At 35.8% G+C, this 21,838-nt stretch overlaps 1 protein-coding gene across 12 annotated transcripts in view; it reads right to left on the reverse strand.

Annotated features, from left to right (window-relative positions):
• TOX3 (TOX high mobility group box family member 3) overlaps positions 1 to 21,838 on the reverse strand; it is a 142,686-nt gene that overhangs the window by 24,128 nt on the left and 96,720 nt on the right. For 10 of the 12 annotated variants that reach the window (XM_030470221.2, XM_030470231.2, XM_030470232.2 and 7 more), the window contains one exon: positions 1,608 to 1,673. In XM_030470221.2, the coding sequence (XP_030326081.1) occupies positions 1,608 to 1,673 (66 nt within the window). Of the gene's footprint in view, positions 1 to 1,607; positions 1,674 to 1,878; positions 2,138 to 21,838 lie in introns of those variants that run through there. The other 2 variants (XM_030470224.1, XM_030470223.1) reach the window with 1 other exon arrangement.

A 21,838-nucleotide genomic window follows, 5' to 3' on the forward strand; every position in this document is an offset into this window, starting at 1 on the left:
GGATAAAATACATGTAATCTAAGAAGAAAGCAAGCCCCTTAGTTAAATAGTCTTAAATACAAAACACTGCAGCATTCAGTCTGTAAAAAGAGCCTGAATAGTACGCAATTTGGCATTGCAGGAAGGTGCTGTTATGACCAAAAGATGGTATAACATTTGTGGGATTTATCTTACCAATCACATTTTTTAAAGTTATTAACTTTTCAAATAGTTACATCTTCCACTTGAAAAAAAAAAAAAAAAAAAAAAAAAAAAACCAACAAAAAAAAAAAACCAAAACAAACAAAAAAACAAAAACAGTGTGCATGGTTAAATGCCATCTGTACTGAAATGTTCAAAACATTTGTTCCTTTTGATAAAAATGCAAATCTGGAGAACTGTTGTATCAACACATAACAGCCAATGTCTGACACGGTGAATTATCACAGCTGGAATTAAATTGTCTCTGAACAGCTGCTGGCAGCAGAGCTTTCATCAATGTTTGATTCAAACATAGGAAAGAAATTCTACAGAAAGAAACATCATGTTGTCATTACAGATGGGGTTTGTGTTCATTATCACAAATAACACTGGAGCTAGTGCCAAACAATATTCCCTTACCTAAGCAGCCTTGCTGGGTAAAAAGAGATGGTGACCATTGTATAAATGGTTCTTAAAATACAACTCTTAATTCTGACCTTCATATTTATTGTTACACCTTTCTGCTTGTTTTCTCTGAGATCACTTTTTAAAAAGTGCACAAGAATACCTGTGACTTAATCCCCACTTACAACCTGTAAAATCAAGGCTGCCCAGTCTTTTAACCTTTCCTCCTGTTCGGAAGATAATTTATGGCATTCACCCTACATAAATACTTAGTTCTTGTTCTCCATATTGCTATGCAGATTACTAGACAGTGCATATTGCACTTTCTATCCTTCCCTTTGGAATAAGAGCTGATGAGTTTTAGTGATGAGCAAAAGGTCTGGAGCTGGGGTCGGTATTAGCATGTTGATAACTCTATTCACTGGATGTAAGGTAGCACTGCTCTAACAAATACATGGACTGTAGTGGCCATCCTCCCTCCTGTTGCCATTCACGAAGGCGGTGACCAAATACATCACCACCATAACTCAGCCAGGCTCCACCAGCCTGGTACTAGGGTTTCTTCTTGACCCTGGACAGAAGTTTCTTCATGCAGCACATGCACTTCAGGCTACAAAGTTGGATTTGGTTTTCTAACTTATATGTATATTAAGAACCCAAATTAAAATGTTTGAATCTCTAACAGAAATTAGCCCATTAGTTAGTAATGACTATTACTAAGCTTGCTTCCAAAGTGTACACCTACTGTGCTTTTTATTTGTTTCCTTTGGTTTATAATTTTTTTTCATACATAAAGCAGATTTGTTTCTATTGACATGCTATGTAAGTAACTGCCTTATGCACAGCTAAATTGACTAGTAATAGAGAACTGTCAGGTTATTTTCTTTCTCATTAAAGTCTTTATTTTGTGCTCCATAAAACATACAGAAATTCAGCACTTCACTCTTCATCCATTCAAAGTCTGTTAAATTATCACAGCGAACAGCAGAATATAAGCATAGATAAAAAAGACAAACATCTACCTCATTTGCAGCAAGAAATGCATTATTTGCTTCTGCCATGTTCATGTAGTTGTTATTGTTTCCAAACTGAAAGAAAAATAAATATTTGGATTTTAATGAACGCCACCATAAACTTTTCTTTTTCATCACTGGCATAGGAAAAGCTGAATAAAATCCCAACAAAACCAAAACAACAAACAGACAAGATGTAATTTTGCAAATGTTCTTTGAAGTCAGAACTAGATTGGATTCAACATTATTATTATTAATTATTATTATTATTATTACATACTCTGCATCCCAAGTCCATAGTTGGAAGATATCGGAGTGTATCTCTTCAATATTCTTTGTCCCTGTAGCAAAGCCACCCCACAGACCTAGAGGTGACTCTGGAAATTAAGTGTCCATTTGAAAGAGACTCTTCTCCAGAGAAGACATTTTGACTCCACTACATTTTTCCTGACATGCATTATAATATTTATGCAGATGATCCTGATCCAGAGGACTGCTGCAGCTAGAAGTAGCTGGCATATTACTATTCCAAGTAGACCTGGTTTTAAAGAGATGAAGGTCAATAAGCGGAAGAATGAGAATCTGCAGCGTTGTTCTTAAAATCCCATTATTTCCACAAAATTTAAAAGCCAAACTATCCCCCTTTGTCTATCCTTCATTCCAGTTGCACTCCCATGCCCCCACTGAACATTAACACCAAAAGATTTTGCAAATCAGAAAAACTGTGTCACATTGAGACCTTGAGATCTACACAGGGTGGAATGGGCCGAGTGCCTACTTGCTCCCACTGAGGTACAACTCCTCTCATACACATGTGATGTGAAAGGATTCTCTCAGATGCCATACAGTAATTTCCTCCAAATTCTCAACTATGAACATTTGTTGCAGAAGATTAGTACTTTTTCTTTTACAGACTGAGCATAGAAGAGAAAGAGATTATCAGCATTTGGTTAATTGGCACTTAGTGTGTCTTATTCCCTTAAACAGCACTTCCAAAGAGCAAGTAGTTTGGTAACTATTCCTGCATGTGCTGCTGGAGCAGGCAGGGGTCTAGCCGTTGCTTCAAGAAACAGATACCACACACGTCACACAGCTACCACTACAGCACTAAATCACAGGCTTTAATATTTTCATATTTCTCCTATCAAGCACAGTGCACACCGTGAAGATTATCAAATAAGAAAAGTCCCCGTGTTGTCCCTAAAATGCCCAGCCACATTATTGCTGCTAAAGCCACACTAAGCATTCTTCCCTTAACTCCCACTTTTGATGTCTGAAAAGCAAATTTTTTCAGGCAGGCTTTATTTTATCTTGCAAGATCTTGGTGGGCCTGCCCAACCCAAACCAACAACAGCAACCACCACCACCATCTGCATAAGTTCTGCAACAAGTGCATGAGGACGGGTAACCATGAACTTGCACAGGTTGTTCTTTGCAAGTGAGAAACTCTGTTGTACTTTCAGAGCAGCGGAACACGTCCTGAAAGGAAAACCACTTTGTTCCAGCTCCATTAGCTGCTGCAGTACTTGTGCATGACTGCTTTTAGCAGTGAAGTGTTTCAGTCCCTGACTCTCTCTTGTTCCTCCAGCATCCTAGAGCAGAGGTTTAGAGTGATCCTTTCAGGAACAGCTCTTTTCCTGAAAATTCCAAAATCCATTTCTTAAAATAAGAGCAAAAGTTCAAAGGAGAAGGGGGAAAAAAACCCAAAACCCCACCACAAAAACAAAACAAGAAGAAACAAACAAAACAAAAAAACAACTATAGTGATAGAGGATGAGAAAAGGAAGACAGACAAGAAGAATTGGAGCCTCATGTACATGATAAATTGACTGTTAAAACAAGACACCAACAAAATCAGAATATAATCATGGAGGAAAAGGAATACAAGATGAGATTCCTCATTCTGAAGTATGACATTCCATTTGTGTACTTAACATGCTGAATCTTTCAACCTATAACACATGTTAAGCAACAAAGGCCTTAACGCAATATGTAGGCTGCCTCATAGCTATTAAAACTCTGTTATCGCTAGCTATGCAGATACTCAAGTAATGTCATCCATTTTTAAAAGCCCAGATGTCACCCATTTTTGGAGATTAAAAAATTCAAGTAAAATTTCACATTCAAATTGCTGTTTGGCACATAAGGATGGGGGGGTGGGATTTGTTGTTCAAAGACATAGTACTTCAGCTCACAGTGAGATCAACAGGCTAGATTCTTCTCATGTAAGTTAGTGGCAAACTAAGAAAGATTTATATGAAGGGCTCAAATGGCTTCAATAAAGCTGTACTTTCTACAGTGACAAATAAATGAAGTTTTCAAATTATCCCTAAGTACAAAGGTACAATATGTATAGCTCTAACATTGGATAAATAAGTGGGAACAAACTCCCTCCTATTTTAGTAATCTTAGCATTCTGGGGTCTCCAGTGCCTCAAAATGGCCTTGCAGCTGATTTTTACTTTGAAGAGTAAAATTCTACATTGTTTTGCTCTACATACATTCCTCACACCACTGGTACTACTGTTCTGATTGCCAAGTGGTTTTATTCCTTTTTTGTCTTAAGTAAAACAAAGGGGAAAGTGACAACATAATTTTTCACTTTATTAAGACTATGGAAGCAAATGATGTAAGGAGGAATGCCAAAGCTAAAAGTTACAAGTACATATCCTTTGATTCATTCTGTTCTTGGGCTACAATATTTAATACTCTATTCAGTATGACTCAGGCACTGAGGTCATAACCTGGCGTATTTAAAGCTTTTGTTAGCATGGATCATAACTAATATTATTTAAATTCATTTTTTTGTTTCTGAAGTAGAAATCCATTGAAGGCATATAACAATTATCTGTGAGTATTTCTAAGACTAAATTTCCTTATTATCTAATGGTACCTACAACAACAAAAGAAAATAAAATGGTTATTATCTTAAGGACCTAAACAATTCAAAAACCAAATTAAGCTTAGAGTGAAATAAGAACTGGGTTAGAAATCCTCTTCTGAACAGTTAGTCTACGAATGTAATTACTGAAGAAACTACAGCTAATCAGCTGTGAATTGTATCCATTAATTAGTATTTGCCCTGGAGAAATGAGAAAAATCAGTAACAATGTTAACACTGCAATGCACTGATGAGTACTGAAACACAGGGCCCTCAGCATTTAGTCAAGCAGGTGGCTCCAATGGTCCAAGTAATTTAAAAAGCTCTCACCTGAAGTGCAGAGCTGGAATTACAAAGCACTTCTTGCATATCTTTGTATCTATATAAGGCTATAATTAATGGCTTTTAATTTAGAAACACTTTGTGATCAGCTGGGAACAGTTATAAATCATTCTAAATAGAACAAGGGGTTCTTGTCTATTTTAGTAAGATAATCTGGGAATCATGTTTTTTGTGAAATTACTTGTTGCAGTCAACATTCTTCTCCATTTATTTTCTAAAGCATCTCTTGCTCAGGCCCCTCATATTACATCCCAAAGCATTGCTATAGTTTACAGCAGGCATTCAAATTAAAGGTGAGATCTAGCAACTGGGTCTGCCCAGGTATACTCCTGTGGAGTCCCACCTGCTGGATTTCCCTGGGACAGAAAGAAAGAAAGATGCAGCACCTAGTCCAGCTACCTTTTTGTTTTGTGCTGGCATTGGGATGCTTTCCAATCACATAGCCATAGCAATTAGCACAGTTTTGCATAAACTTTTGCATCTAAAGATCTCAGAGCACCCTTGCTCTGTTACAGCAAAAACCATAAAACCTTTCCAGCTTCCTTTGGCAATACATACCATTGCATTACAAACTGCTATTTGTTTCCTTTGGTTTCAAGAATTTGAACTCTATCTGAAGTTTTGATAAATACATTAAGCATTGAGTACCACAACAGCAAACCAATGGAAACCACAGGCATATGCTGATTTCATGAAATGAATTGCAAACAAACAAAACCAGTTCTGAACTTGCTGTGAGTAACAGCTTTCATTCTTCATCTAAATCGTTGCATTAATACTGCAACAGTTCAGTCCTCTACTGTTTCATGCTGCAAGGGCACTTGAATCTTGGGCCTACTGAAATTCATGTCCAAGAAATGAAGACTGTAATGAGAGACTGGATATTTGCTTACCAATACCTTGTATAAAGAATGTCAAGAAAATTGGTTATTTCTACAACAACTTGCTGAAGCTCTTCTCTTGGCTTTGACTACCAAACCTGAAGCACAACATCTAGCTTTAGTAATCTTTTCTAGGAAGAGTGTATATTTGTAACGCTAAGAGAAATTCATGTCCTCTATTCCTTCCTCAATGCATGCCCTAACAAACACCAAATCAGCTCCTGCCCAGGACTGGGGATGTAGCACTGCCCCACTTCTAGAGACTGCATGTTTTCATAGACCAAACCTCCCTGGCCAGACGCTGTGATTCCTGTTTGCAAATCAAGGGATTAGCCACTTCGAATGAGCACAGCACAGTGCTGCTTGACTCTTCAAGCCACTCCCTGCACTCACCAGAACCTACTAATCGGTTGGTTATGAAAGCTGAGGCTGATGAACAGGTTGTTTGAAGAAAGAAGTCTGATATGATGAATGTCACAGAAAACCTTGGCAGTTTGGGTTTGGGTAAAAAACAGTGACTAAATTTCCACAGTCTAAATTCCTACTGAAAAAGAAAAATTCCAAACATCTCAAAAGGTTACATAGTGGTTACTGTCTGTGCTCTTCTTTTGCAACTGGGATGAGTCAAAAGCCACAGCAAGAAATAAAAACAAGGAAAGAAGTTCACACCACAAAACCAAAATATTAAAAACAGTATAAAAAGTAAACCAAATAACTAATTTTGAAAGTTTTATGGATACACATAGTAATGTTTTAAACCTATAAAAGTTAATGGGAATTTTGCTACTGATTTTAATAGAAAAATTATTTTACTTGCAACATTCAATCATTAGTATTTATTAATAATTCCTACATTTCTGTCCTTAAACCAACCCAATTGTGGTGTAACTCTAATGTGAAAAACATTAGCAGTCACATCCACTATTCATTTCCTAAAAAGTGCAAATACCAAAATACATAAGTAACCTAAAACCAGACATAAAGGAGGCCAGACTTTTACCTGAGAATCTCCACGAAACAAAAATGAATTTTTAAAATACTACCATTTTTATGCTTAACAGCAAAATTCAATTCACCAGGCAAATACACTAGATTTTCTAAATAATCATTTTTATAATATTGCTACCTAATTTAATAGTGCAACTACAAGGAAATAAAAAAACATTGGAAGGGTTATTGTTCCAGCATGGAATACCAACAAAACCATGGAATGTGAATGTCCCAAATGAAAACGTCAAACAAAATCTATACTCAGAACAGGAATGAAACATGTTTTATAATCTTCTCTTACCTAATCCAGAGACTTACAGTTTGCTTAAAAGGAATGATTGCAATCCTGTATCCAAACATTACATACACTATATCTGAGAATAAATAAAAAAAAATTTTAATAGTTATTACTGAACCCACTCCCTGCACCTTTGTTTTTTAATTAAAGAAAGCCCTATCTCAATCCTTACTGCAAAACACAATTAAGGCTTTCTTATCATGACACTAACAGTCCTTTCATAATTACTACTTAATGTTTAGTCCAAATACACATTTAAAGTTTCTCAGGATAGTATCTCCAGGCAAAATTCTCACTGGCTTCATGCTGAACTGTAGCCTGCAGAACTAGCTCCAAACTAATTCTGTCACAAAACTACATATCCACATGCGTATGTATTTTAGGCAGTTGCACATCCAAATTCTGTCCTTTCTGATGCCAATTTATTGCTTATAGTTTATGGCAGCCTCAAATCACACTTTCAGTATTCCTGTAACAAAATTAGAAGCCATATTTTTTAAAATACGACCATTAATAAAATCATTCTTTTATGGTGTGTGCATGCTCATTATTTTTATATAAAATAATATCTACTTGCACAAATATATATTATGGCAAGGATCTCAGTTCTATCTTCATATTTCGCAATTTAATTCCTCTGAGGTTACACTATCCTTATGAGTAAAAAGAAAGATAATGATCCCAAAAGATGTAATTACAGACCAAAACTAAATTACTTTGCAGGTCTAAGTACTGTATCTTAATAATTTCACTGGAGAACATCTTCACTGCATTTGGGCAGATTTGATTTTGCTGCCTGACCAATAATTACAGCTCTGGCAAATACGATGTCTGATAAGGACATCAATTAAGAATGAGCATTGTGTTATTTAAAAAAAAATAAAAAAATTCATCATGTTCACAGCCTGTCTGATTGAATGAAATGCCAAATTAAATTAATGGAGATTGCTAAGTCTAGCTGGCTGGTGGGGAACCATGCAGAAAGTGGGACAGCACAGACAATAAACTGTCTGTAATTAAAAGATGAGAAGCTAGACTAATGCTACTTCAGCCTGATTACTCCAAACAAAACAATATACACTAAAATTATTCTGGCAACAGAAGTAGATGGAGTGGCAGGAGGGTTGCGAGAGGCAGCTTTTCTTTTTTTTGAATAGTGTCAACTATCTCCACCTATGAAAAGTGACGTCCTCACAAGATGTATTAAATTAAATATTGGGGTTTTCCTCATCAGGAAACACTATTTATTTTCTCAATGAAAGTAGAAATAACATGAGAATTCTCCAATCATTTCTGTTCTAGATGGATATTCAGCTAATCTCTGTAGAAGCTTTACTTTTAAGTATGATGTGTTCATAGCAGGAGTAGAGTGTTTTTTTCTGGAAAAGCAAGTCTTTCATGACAGTTTCAATATTTCTGAATTCAGACTATTTTATAAAATACAAGTATTCTATTTTTTGCTACTATAAACAATGAGGCAGATTTTAGTAGCTGGTTCACAGAGGCAAAACCACTAAAGTTGTTAGGGATTTATATTGTTACAGGTGAATGAAGTATCTTTTAAAACCTGAATTTTAAAACCTTGTAAATAGAAAAGTAATTTTATCCCAGAATGAATGCAAAATGGTATCCTCGATTTTAAGACTACCTTGCTACCCACAGAAATTTCTGCACCCCTGTGGCAGGGTGCTAACATTTGAGAAGAAATAGCACCCACTGGCTGGCACAAGAAGTATTATTTACCATAGACAACATGTAGCTATTGGAGGTTCAGAATTGCGTCACTGAGAATAAAGGAAGTGAAGCGTTGGACCAGATGCAGTTAAAAGGCCATTTGGGTCAGCCTTTGACCATCAGTATGCAGATTATCCCAGTTACATCAAAGCATCAAAGATCAAATTGCTACGTGCGTGCATGCACAAGGGTATGGATACATGCACAGAGGTAATGCTTTTGTCAGCAAAAGATAAACTTTTTGAAGAATTTCATGAAGTACTGGAAGTTTATACTTGAGCCTTTCCCTTCATATTACAGCAAATTTACAATTAGTGATTATTGTAGGATAGTACAATAGAAATCAGCTTTCTGAGACAGATTACGGTATTACTCTTTTCAGTAGATAATAACTTTTGGAAGGGGGTTCATTTCCTGCTAAGTTTTGCCTGCAGATTTTCTAGGAAAGATCTTCATGTATGTGTGAAAAACTACACAGGAAGCATAAGCCTTGGTGACTTCAGCCACCAAAACTTACTATACAACAGTTATTTCTCTCCATTTCTTTCACATCTAACACACCATATTGGGATCCTGCAATAGTCAGGAGGAAAATCTGGCCCCATTGGAAACAAAAGGAGTTCCTATATGGGATTTCTCACCAGAAAGCTTAATTTGCTTAAGAACACATAAGTGATGAGCAACTACTCAACAACAGACAGGACAAAATATTTAAAAAAAAAAAAAAAGTAAGTAAGTAAGTACCCAGTTCTGCAGTCACATTCCCAATGCTGAGTTTTAAGCAAATGAATAATCTCATTAGTGTTTTATTAATTATTGAATCTGTACATAAGATCAGTACAATCATACATTTGATAGTCTTTTGATATTTATAATCTTAAAAGCCTGTAATTCAGGGGACCATTTAGATTCTAATGTTTGAGTCTTAAACATCTGCCATACTAATTGTTGTACATATGTTTATATATGTGTGTCTATGCATGTATATACGTATACATACACATTCTCTTTGCTGAGAGCCAAAAAAATCTCAGTGAGATAAAATACTTCAGCAAGATGCTAAAGAAAAAGAGACATTGATATTTTATTCACACATCCTCAGATCACCATCAGGCACACTGCTTTCAGACAGTACAGACTTAAAAGTTTCAGGAAAGCAATTAGAATGAAACATTTGAAGTTACTTTAAAAGTTTTCAGCCAGCAAATAAAAACTTTGACAATAACAATAAAAAGCACTGACTTAATCTCTCTGATTCCAGACAAATTCTTTATTATGAACTCCTTCAGTGAATTCCATGGCCAAATCTGTAACTGAATGATATTTTGCAAAGTGCGATACTGTGTGAATCTTAGAACAGTAATGAAATGAATATTTAACGGTCTCATGTTAGACATTTTCAGATCTCTTAAGAAGGGTACAGTCTATAAAAGCTTTTATAAGCAGGACATAACTTTATATGAATATGAACAGTATCATTATTCTGTTGACTGACAGCCAAGTCAATTCAATGTATGTCAGATTTTTAATGCTACTTTTTCCATATTTAAATGCTTAAATACTGAAAGGTAGTCCAAAGTGCAGTCCTGGTCATAATATTTATACAAGATTACGGTGTTATAAAATTAGCCTGATTATTGAAAGTTGTCTCCAAGATAAACATATTAAGTATTTTCCCGTCACGTGTTCAAAGAGTTTCAATTTACCATTTTGGCTCTTTGTAGACAAGAATGATTTTCTATTCTGCCTACGTTACCTTCAAAGGTAGTAAAATGGAGAACCAAACATGGATTCTGGGTATATTCTGCATCCACTTACATATACTAAGACTACTTTTCCTCTGTAAAACTTAGACCAACCCACTAAGTTTCACATAAAAAAGACTCCACAAGATCTACAGATGTTACTTCAAAAAGTTCTGAAGTACATTTGCTATCACCACACCCTGTTGTTGCTTGAAGCTTAAAATATATGAAAAGACCAAATGTTAAGACAAACACATTCAGTAACAAAGCCAAGGAGAGGCCACTGTAGTTCAAGTATTTGTTTAAAAATATATGAACATTTAAAGAACATGTTTTCTTCGTTTGCTTTCTAACCTAGAGAAATTTGCAGTGATGCACTACAAAATTATTTTTGTGATCACTCTCGAGCACGTACTTGTTGCTGGAACAAACCAGACTAGCCATAAATGTCATAGAAGAAACGTATTGCTAAAACACAGAAAGAACTTGCTTGTATGGCTAGGTCTCTCGTTTACATATTTTTTTCTACAACTTTGTAGCAATTTGGATTCCGCAGGAGAAACGTCTTCTCAAATATGCAGTTTCACAGCATCCATTCAATGTACGTACTTTACAAAGTACATGTCTCTAAATAGCTCAAATTCTACGTAAGATCTTATTTCCTATGACATCAGAGGACAGATGGCAGTTAAACTATGCTTTTTTCCACAACTGCTTTAAAGGGTAAAGCACGATTGCTCTCTTTCCACAGCCCTGTGAGAAGGTTGAAATATCTCTGTTCTCCATGACATTTAGCAAATGGAATCTGATCAACAGCCTTTCAGAATGGCTTCAACACATACACGTGGTACTGAAAAATAACTTGCAAGAAAGACCCAAAACAAATCTGTGGACCTCATTCTGGGGCTGCCAATCTACCTCCCACAGCCCCCCGAGGGTGATACAAGCACCAATGCCAGCACCTTGTGCGATGACGGAAGTCCACCAGCCTGTGCCCTGCTCGGAGACAGAAGTGTCCTAGCACACATGAGACCTGAAAGCCAGTGAGGTCCTGAGAGAGAGGAGCACCATGACCCCTCCTGTCCTAATACACCAAGGTCAGTATTAAGGACTCTTCTTTAACTTCCTCACCAGGGGTATAAGACAACTATACACCTCTGTTCAAGCATCCTTTTACCCCCAAGAGTTTTATTTTTAACTGCTGTATGGGATATTTTTATAGTTTTTAAGGGGCGAAAATGCTTAAATACAGAACTGTTTTCGCCATATAAACATTTCTGTTTCACTTTCCTCTTCGAGGCATTAAGTTCATACAACCAAGGTGTTAATCATGTCTACTCCCCCCTTTTATTTTATATAAACTGTCTAACCATTGAATCTAAGTATTTCTCAACATAATGACAGCATTTTCTTAGAATCCCAAAAAACAGTTTTACATCACTATATTCAAGATTACTATAACATTTTCTCACATGAATTTGAAGTGATGTAATTATACTGCAATTGGGCTGTAAGTAGCTTTTCTGAGAATCTTACATCAAATTTCACTCACTCCAGCAAAAATTGTAAATTCCATTCTAGACTGTGATTCAGCTCTACTACACCAGCAAATTATATTGAGTTTTAAATATAGAATTGATAGAGAAAGAGTGAAGCAGATGTAGACATTTTATAATAATCATTATGGAGGATCAGTCAAGACACTTTCACGCTAAAATCAGCACATGCATAAAATCTTAAATATCCCAACTCTCAGTCATGTTGGTATCATGGGTTTCTGTGAATTCTTCTGAAATCAAATACTTTCCACTTTAGAAATACTAATCATAATTGAATAAAAATATTGCTTTATTTAAAAGTCTATATTAAGCTCTACTTCATTATATACAAGGCTGTACAAAGCAAACTGTCTACTGCAAAGACAGCCTCTAGGATGTAATTCTGCTTCTATTACACATACATCCGAATGAGAAACAGAGAAAAGCCACCCCAAAATACACCAACTCCAGAGCTGGAGTCAGTGATGGTTACCCTCAAGCAAAGCTCTAAGCTGCAGCATGCAATGAGCAATGCCCTTCTATGTGGGAAGATCAGGAAAGCACAGATGAGGCTCCAGGATTTCATATGCTAACTTGTAAGAACAGGGGTTGTACAAAAAAAATGACTGACAGGCACAAGATTTGGGAATTTTCCTCGGATTAAGACATTCTCCAACTTGAGAAAACTACCCCTGTCAATTTAATATACATTATAGATGCATTTTGAAAACAGGCACATCGCTTCCTTCAGTTTCTTTATCTTACAGCAACCTTAAACCTGGAGGATTTACCCAGTATTTTTAGTTGGGACTGGATTACAAATCCCATAGTAGAGAGGCCTCTGGGGAGTCTTCAGCAACAACTAACTTTATTTAAACATGCAAGATTGAATTGGATGCAATGCTCTGCAATAACAGTGGAGGAGAATTAAATTTGAGAGTGGAATAATCCCTCATGCTATTTTGTATTCCTAATTTATGCTACTGAGACTAATCAGGCTTAATTTATGTATCTTTAACTTCCCACTGTTTCACTCCAACCTAAAGGCAACACTTCAGGCAGCAGAAACTTTATTTTGTAGGTGAGTAACCCACTTTAATTGCATTACTACAGTCTAGCATTTTCTTTACTTAATTGGGTCACTATTTCTTCTTGTAAGTGGGCACAGAAATTACTTCTGCTATTGATTGCAGCCCCCAAGGTTCTGCTGAGAGTTGAGGACACACAAAATGTAGACAGCAAATTCCATTTACGACAAGTGAAATGAATAGTTTCACTCAAAACCTTCACTTTATGAAAACTAATGAAAAACTAAAAAAACTCTATGAAAATCCTAATGTTAAAATTATGAAATCTTCTATTAAGCAAATCAACACTAGTTAAGAAAAACCAAGATGCTCTGTTTATAATCTTCTTTTAAATGCAACCTGACCCATAGCCTCACACGTGCAGGGCTGGAAATGTCTAGCAAACTATGAAAGCCAGGCCTCTTAAATCTTCAGGTGATCTTCAGCACTGATGTTTCAAAATACTAATGACTAATTAGTGTCAGAATGAAGTGCATATTAAAAAGCACACTATACATCTCAATAATGTAATTTCTCCTCGTAATTTTCAGATGCTGTAAAAAATAACAGTATTCTTTAATGTAAGACAAAAAACGGTAATAAAAGCTCTCTTGAATAGTCAAGTACTACCCTTCATGTATTGATGTAAGCAAGCCTGAGCCTTGATGCATGCAAATTCTTCAGTTTCTTTTCCTGAAGTATAAGAGACACCAGATCCTAGAGGCATTTCTGCTGCCAAGCTGTTCCACAGCTCACAACTCACACTCTGAAAATACTCTCCTAATTTACTGGGCTGAGACAACTCAGTCTTATGCTCTTTGCACCAAAGATGTGCAAGAAGTTGAATACTTCTTAGTCGAATTTAAAATAATCAGATTTAGCTTTAGTATGAATTCAAATTACATGGATGATCTAGCTGTAACTTCTTCATGAACTTTCTTTGTCTGAATGTTCAGAAATTATGCAAGATATTCCTAGAAATACTTGTTAATTACAAACCAGGTTAATAATTTGAGGTCAAACGGGAAAAGCCTACAGCTTCTATCCATGTAGCACTCCTAAGTTCTTCTTCTTAGCTGATGGCATGATGGTGATCCAAGCACTACGGAAACATTTTTCTGGGTGCTTCTGAGGCAGTATTTCTGATACAGAAACCATATTGATGAAACCAAATCATACTCTGTACCATAACTGTGTGCCTCTGGCAGGCAGATGCCTGCTACATCTAGCTGCAAGCTACTGGGAGTTCTTTCATTTTTATTTTATATCTTGAACCTTATCATTCCATCCCACTTTTAGAATAGAAAATTTCCCAGAGATCAGAAGTCTTTGTGTAGAAGAAGTGAGACCTAGGCTCAGTGCAGTCTCAGAAAACCCTGTATATTCAAGGGTTTTTATTTCCAAATACCCAGGGCTAAAGCTATCTCATTCCTATATTATATTTTGGATCACATAATAACTTCAGCGAAGTTTTACAACACAGACAGATTATGTTCCTGTGGTATCAAAGTTGCATACGAGTTGAGAAGTACTAATCCCATGTCCAGTTCTGGTGAGCAAATGAAACAATATATAACTACGCAAGGGAGCATGAAACATGAAAAGCACTTCATATGTTGTCAGTAAGAACAAATCACGGGAAATCCACAGGGTTGGTTGCTTCATTGTCTGCAAACCTGGGGAGATTTTTCTCTACCATCGAATTCCTCTGTCCCTTTTTCTACCTGAACCAGGAGATGCTGCATACTCTTAGTGTGAATTCAAAGAAGGCAGCAGGATCAGAGGAACAGCATGTTATGTTCTAGCCACCAAAAGAGGAGTATACCAACCAAGAGTGAGGAAATAACTAATTGGTCACAGTAAAAAATAAATTATATTATAAATTATTACTTTCTCTTCATTTGTATAAACATCTAGAATCATTTCTGATAATATTTTATCGTACAGTGATTTTTAAATTTAGAAAACCCCAAACCAAACCATCAAGATAATGGTTTTGTGTGTAATTGCCTGATCTGCCCTGGAATTATTACAACAGCTCTCCAGTGAGATTTCATTTGCTGATCTAAACAAGGTTGCTCAATGGTATTTTGAAAACTTGTTAAGATAAAAAAAATCCAAACTTGTTAACATAAAATTATGTGTTTTTTAATGGAAGAACTGACTTGTCAAATATGATATACGTAGTCTGGTTTTGATAGGAAAAAAATTATATGCAAGTGCTATAAAATGGCACTGGGTGGGTACTAGGAGGCAGAGAAAGAGTGGAAGAGAGGCCCATAGAAAGGTATAGTAAGACAATGATTATTAGAATGGGATAATAAAAACTATCTTATCTGATAGATAAGGAAAAGAAACTGAAAACTGATAAGCGAAAAGGAAAGAAAATAAATTTTGAGGGAAGATTACCACACAGCAAAGGACTAAAAAACTGATTTAGAAGTTTCTGGTATATTGTAAAACATGATTTTGAAAGCATCTAAAAGCAATTCAAAGCATATGCATTTATATACACTTTCATATGTTATTTTTGCATATTTTGAAAAAAATGGACAACTTGTAACAGTGAAAATGAAATTTAAGATAATCTCATAATTCCAGACTGCTAGTAGTTCCAGTGAAAAGGTCTTTTTCCTTTGTCTCCCATACAATCTTATGGTTTTGCCTCCCCAACAGAATGGCACAGTTGTCCATGTCCTAGCTCATATACATCCATGGAAAATTCTGGGTAACATGTCATGATGGTCCTTCATACATCTCTGTGGGACCTCCCTTACCACCACTGAAAGCAGCAATGGCAGGTTACAAGTCACACAGGAATCTCTTCCAGTGCTATAATCTCACCTTCGTCCAAACGTATATACAAACCACTGGTTATAAGAAACACCTCCACTTCTGTATATATACACACACCAAAACCCTCACATCTCTCAAAATCAAAATGCAAACTATAGCTTGTGTAAGGGTCATCTATGAAAAGCAGAAATCTGCAGTGGTACTTACCAGGGAGAAAAATGGTGAAGGGTTATCTGCAACATAAATCAGGCTGTACCATTTGATTCAGATGGTGGTGGTTGTGCGCTATATTCCAGTAACTGGAATATCATCTGTAGCTAAACTAGCTACCATAAAAAAATAAAAGGGCTATCAATTTTCATGTCATCTGAAGGTTGAGGTGGTTTCTGTCACGTCGTAATACTCAACCATGTGTGAAAAGGGGATGAGGAGTGAGCGAGGGTGCACGTATTGATTACATTCCCTAAAGAGATGTATACACTAAATGCTTCATAAACAGAACACTAAATTGAAAGAATACCCAATCTCTGTAAATATGGTGTCTCTAAATGCTTCACCATTCTCAAATGCAAATTCTCTTTCTACTGTGTTCACTTGTTCACTCCTCTCAAGTTTTGCTTTTTAAACATAAATTTGGGGAAAGTCAGGTGCCTTTCCAGCCTCTTCATCCCCCAGAAGCACAACTCATGCTGCTGTCAGTTACCTCTGTCTTCTTCAGAGAACAGTGTTCAGCATGCAAATATCACAGTGCTTCAACCTCGTGAATGGCTTTTTTTAATTGTCAGAATCTGAATATGACAATTTCACACACTGCCCTCAAACCAGAAGTTCCCTGGTCATCTGAACATTTGGAATGATCATCAACAACGAAGGAGATTTACGCATCTCCAGCATCCATAAAATGGTTACATGAAGGATTCCATTTCAGCTCTCAGCAGTAATGGGAATCAAACTAACAGACATTCCAATGACTCAAAGTCATGATGTCTGCACTACCACATGGTTAAGTGACCTCAAGTTCCAGAGATCTTGTTGTGCACCAAGCCTCAAACCTCCACTTACTTGTTTCGTTATTTACTCTATAATCCAGTAGCCCTTTGCTTATGCTGATACAACTGTTCTGATGTCCCACTGCAAAAATGAAACACTGAACTCATTAGGATTTCAGAAGGTAAATGCTATTAAAGTTTCTTTTTCATCTGAGGCAGGACTGAAGCATGGAGGAATATGCTCTTTAAGCTAGCTATAATGCCAAACATTTATTTACAGATAGAAATGGTCAGATTTCCAGGTATCATCTTGCTGGCTACAGGTTACTTTGTTGAAAAAGTCAGCTTTTATACAGAAGCTGAATTATTAGACAACTGGCCTAGAAGGAACATGCTGGACATTTACAAATCTTATTTACTCATTGAAGTACATCAGATATTCTACACACAATTCACTCCCGACTAGGGAATAAAACGCACATGTCTTAATGGCAGCAGTGATGATTAAGATTTATATAAGCAGCAGATAGATTATGCTTTGCTATCGTGCTCTACCAAGAAGCTTATGAATACAGAAGCAGGATTAGTTAAGGACAAGGGAGATTAAACATGTAAGAGTTAAAGCTTAAGAAAAGAGATCTGGCATGTATCAAGTTGACGCTTCAGATAAGAGACTGCATTATAACAGGTTACAGTTGCAAAAATAATTTTGATTGGCATCTCATTTATACTAACTACTGCTTGGAACCCACTCAGAATATGCAGCGTACTATAAACTGTTAGGAAATATATCTGTGTATTGTTCAATATTTACAATATGCTTTATTTTGTAAATATAAAAATAAAATATAAAATTTTTATAAAAATATAAAAATAAAAAAATGCTCTGGCAGAAGAATGAGGAGCATTAAAAATAGTTCTGCTTAAGAAGAAACACCTTTTCCCTATAAAAATAACTATTTCATTAAGAGCAGTTTATAATTTTGTTCAAAAATGTTCACAGTAAAGCTAAATAAACTTTCAATGGGAAAAATTTGATTGCTTTGTTCAGCTGCTCAAATAGATTTCTATCTCTACTAATTTGCATATTTCTGAATATTCTCTTTCAGGCCCACACCACTTTTTTTGTTAACAAAATCAATTTTCTGTTGGACAAAAAGTGAGATTTGGTCTAATGGTTTTAAGCTTTTAAATAAACATGAACCGAACAGTGTAAAGAGCTTTTAAGAAAAGCTTTTAAGAAAAGATCCTTGCTATTCAGAAAGAAAAGAATTCTTTGCATTCATGGATATCAACTGACAGCAACAGATTTTAACAAGAAGAGAGAAAAAAATATATAAGGGCAAAATAAAAAGAGCTGCAACCTCATCATGTAGCTACAACGCAGACTGATGCTAAGTTTAATTTTTAAGGAACATTGTATACACACGTCCATATACAAATGGGAAGAAATAATGAACTATGATATGAAGGCTCTATTGATTTTCCAGAGCTCAAGCAATATTCATATTTATGAAACTGTTTCCTCTGCACCTGAAGAGAAAGATTGTTCTAAAATCCAACAGTTCTGCAGAATCCTTAGCAAGCACCAAGCAAATGCATTTTTTCCTAGGTCTGTTAAGCTCTGCTAATAGTTATTGTTTGCACAACTGTAACTAAGTACATTACCAACTAGTTGTTCAATCTATATAAATTTAAGAAACACACATTGCCAAGGAGTGACTCATATATCAGTCTATTATATGCTACAGAGCTGACTGTATTAAACAAATCACTTTCCCTATAGCTGAAGAATAGAAGCTATATACAGAGCAGAGGTTATTGTCTAATTTAAATCTTGGCTCTCTTCCCAGAGCTGTACAAGATTCCAATTTGTGGAAATGTTACTCTCTGCTACTGCCAGAAAGGCTACAGAAAATGGTATTGGGTGCCTTCCAGAAATATGTCTGCAAAATGCCAATCAACAAGTCACTAAAGATTAACAGTATGACTGTACCAAATTAATTTAAATTATAGAAACATATGGCTAGGATGTTTGCACTGCACTTAACACAACACCTGCTTCACAAACAGCTTAGTTTCCTTCCATGGTATAAAATAATATATGTGAAATACCTTGAGCCCAATTCCTATAAATGGGAAAAAATCAGTTAACAAACAGTAACCAGGACTTACAACTATTAACTACAAGCCACCATTTTGTAATGGTTAGATTCCTTATTTCTTTGAAATTTTACACCAACCCAGATTAACTGGTCTTTTCCCATCATATCAAAAGTAATTAGCAATGACAGAAACACAGAAAAAAAAGATGACAGAAACCAACATCTCCATATTTCATTTTAGAGATCCAAAATTGTAAGTTGATATTGCTAAAATACTTCCAGTCTTATAATAACCCTTTAAATACAGTGTTATTGTGTCTTATATATATATATATAAAGTTGACATTCTTACGCAAATCCTACTCCTGAAAGCACAATAAGCTTATGAAAAGTTAAAAGATTAACAATCATACACCACAAGTCAAATACTTTATCTTTCTTTGATGTGGCTTTTCCTTAATATATATGATCATGTCATCAAATAAAATAAGAAATTAAAAAAACTCAGTGACAGTCTTATAAATATTTACACATTGGTGTATGCCGTATTTCAGATGAAAAGGAAAGGAGCTGTTTTACGTTTCTCTCCACTGCTTTTCTATTATTGCCTAGCTAATGGAAATAAATCAAACAAATGTTCTACAAGAGCAATAAATATTAAAGTTGACCTATCCATCTGGAAGAAATAAGAACAATACCGCTCACTTTTAGCCCAAATATGACACTGATAAATGAAGCCGTGAGATTCCATCATGCTTTCAACAACCTGGGCTAAGCGCCCACCACGTGATTCTTGTACCAGCAATTTTCTCCATTCATCTTCATTAGGCAGTCACTTGACCTGCCTCCTAACATCCCTGTCAAATCTGAACCTTCAGGGGCTTGTTGTACTTTCTAACAATGTACTCTACAAGCTCTATCCCCTTTTGGAAAAAAACTCAGATGAACATAAAAGAATATAGGAGCCATTTCTTCTGGAGAGAGAACCATCAGATGCTAGTCATTATCAAAAAAGCAGATCAGGGCACCGCATATGTGACACTAGAAACAGTACTGTTCTTACAGCCCAGAATCAACAACACAGCCTGGCACAAAGCAAAGGTGGGCAAAGCAATCACCCTTTCGGCCATCAGAAGACAATTACACATTCAAACAACAATGTACATAACCTCTTGCCACAAACGAAATGCTCTCCCTTTCTTCCCTCAATCACTACTTGAAGAAAGCTGGAACAAGCAGCCATAGCATTCTTAACCTATAATAACAGAAGTACTTCACCACATTAGCAGTTTTACATTACATCCCTGTTATTTTCTTTTTCAAAAATATGATAATATCAGCACTGATTTGATTATTCTGTAATAGTGAAAATGAATACCAATTCAGTGACAATGACTACTAATTCGATACGAATTTGCCAGTATAATAACAGGCTCCTAACAGGATACTTGGAGACGTCCTAGAAAGACTGTTTATAACTTCATGATCAATTAGCGAAATCAGAAAGGCTAAAAGCACCAAAAGGCTTTAAACTTTTGACATTAAAACTACCTCAGACATTCATGCAATTGCAATACCTTCATTAGGGTAGATCTACAATGTTTATCTGACAAACATCTGATGTATTCACTGTTTTTCTATTGCACACAAGCTGCTTATATTTCTTTTTCAAAGAAGTCTTTATAATTATAAATATTGTAAACTGTCATGGTAATGTATCAATTAAAATACACCCACACAGATTTCTTTTAGGCAGTAAGTTCTTCAATCCTTTTTCATGTTGATCAGGTCTTACATGAGTGGTTCCATACAGCTGCTAAAGCACACCAGGGACTTACTCATCCAGGAAAACATTGCTGAATGCAAGTAAAGCTTGCAGAATCAAACAGAAAATAGATACATATGACACAAAGGTAAGATGCATTTCACTGTTATCACCAGAAAATTACCAGAGACTCCTTTTATACAAACCAAATAGAGCCCTTTCATTAAGATACTTCAGTCATGCTAAGTTGGATTTATAGCACTAAAATTTTTACTTTTCTTTTTAAAACATTCAAACTGTATCTGACTTCAATGGAAAACATAGAATATCTTAATTTTTGTCATTATTTTGCACGCTTCTACAAGTATCAGAAACTATGCTGAAATATTGAAAACACTTCCAAAAGCCGGGACAAGAACATTTATCATCTTCTGCAATACAAAATCAAGACCTGGCATAGGTGTATTTATGGTAGGTACATTAATTTCTTGACTATAGAACACATAACAGGCAATAAATAAGTAATCACTGATGAGGTGTATTTCCCTGCATAACATAAGGAATGTTTGTCTACGAGCCAGAATGTTGATCTTTTTAATCATAATTATATGTTCTTACATCAGCATTAGAGCAATCGCACAACAATCCCAGAAATGTTTTCATCAGGCTCTTACAACATAACAGACAATTCACAAGAAAGCTATCGATGGCATCACGTTGCACCTAAGCCAACCCAATATTATGCTGCCTTAGTATTATCTGCACTGGTATCTGTGTATCTGCATTAGTATCTGTGACTGCAAATGCCTTTACCAATACAGTGATCCTCTCTGGAAGGGAAAAAAATGGGTTCTCTGTTACTTGCATGACTGAGATGCTGAAGATTTCAGGCCCTCTGCGCTGATTTTAAGTTCAAAGTTTGTCATGTCTCCTTCACTGACAACATGGGCCTTGGCCATTTTCTTTGTATGAACAGATTCTTCTCAAGAATGAACAAATGTCTCTGTGATGACAGAAAGATTAAAAAGCTTCACAAGTGGTTTTCACGTGTGGTACAGTCTATAGCTGCTGCAGACAGCTGATTCTCGACAAAGCCACTTGGAAAGATCA

This window comes from Strigops habroptila, chromosome Z, assembly GCF_004027225.2.
Source record: "Strigops habroptila isolate Jane chromosome Z, bStrHab1.2.pri, whole genome shotgun sequence".
NCBI lineage: Eukaryota > Metazoa > Chordata > Aves > Psittaciformes > Psittacidae > Strigops > Strigops habroptila.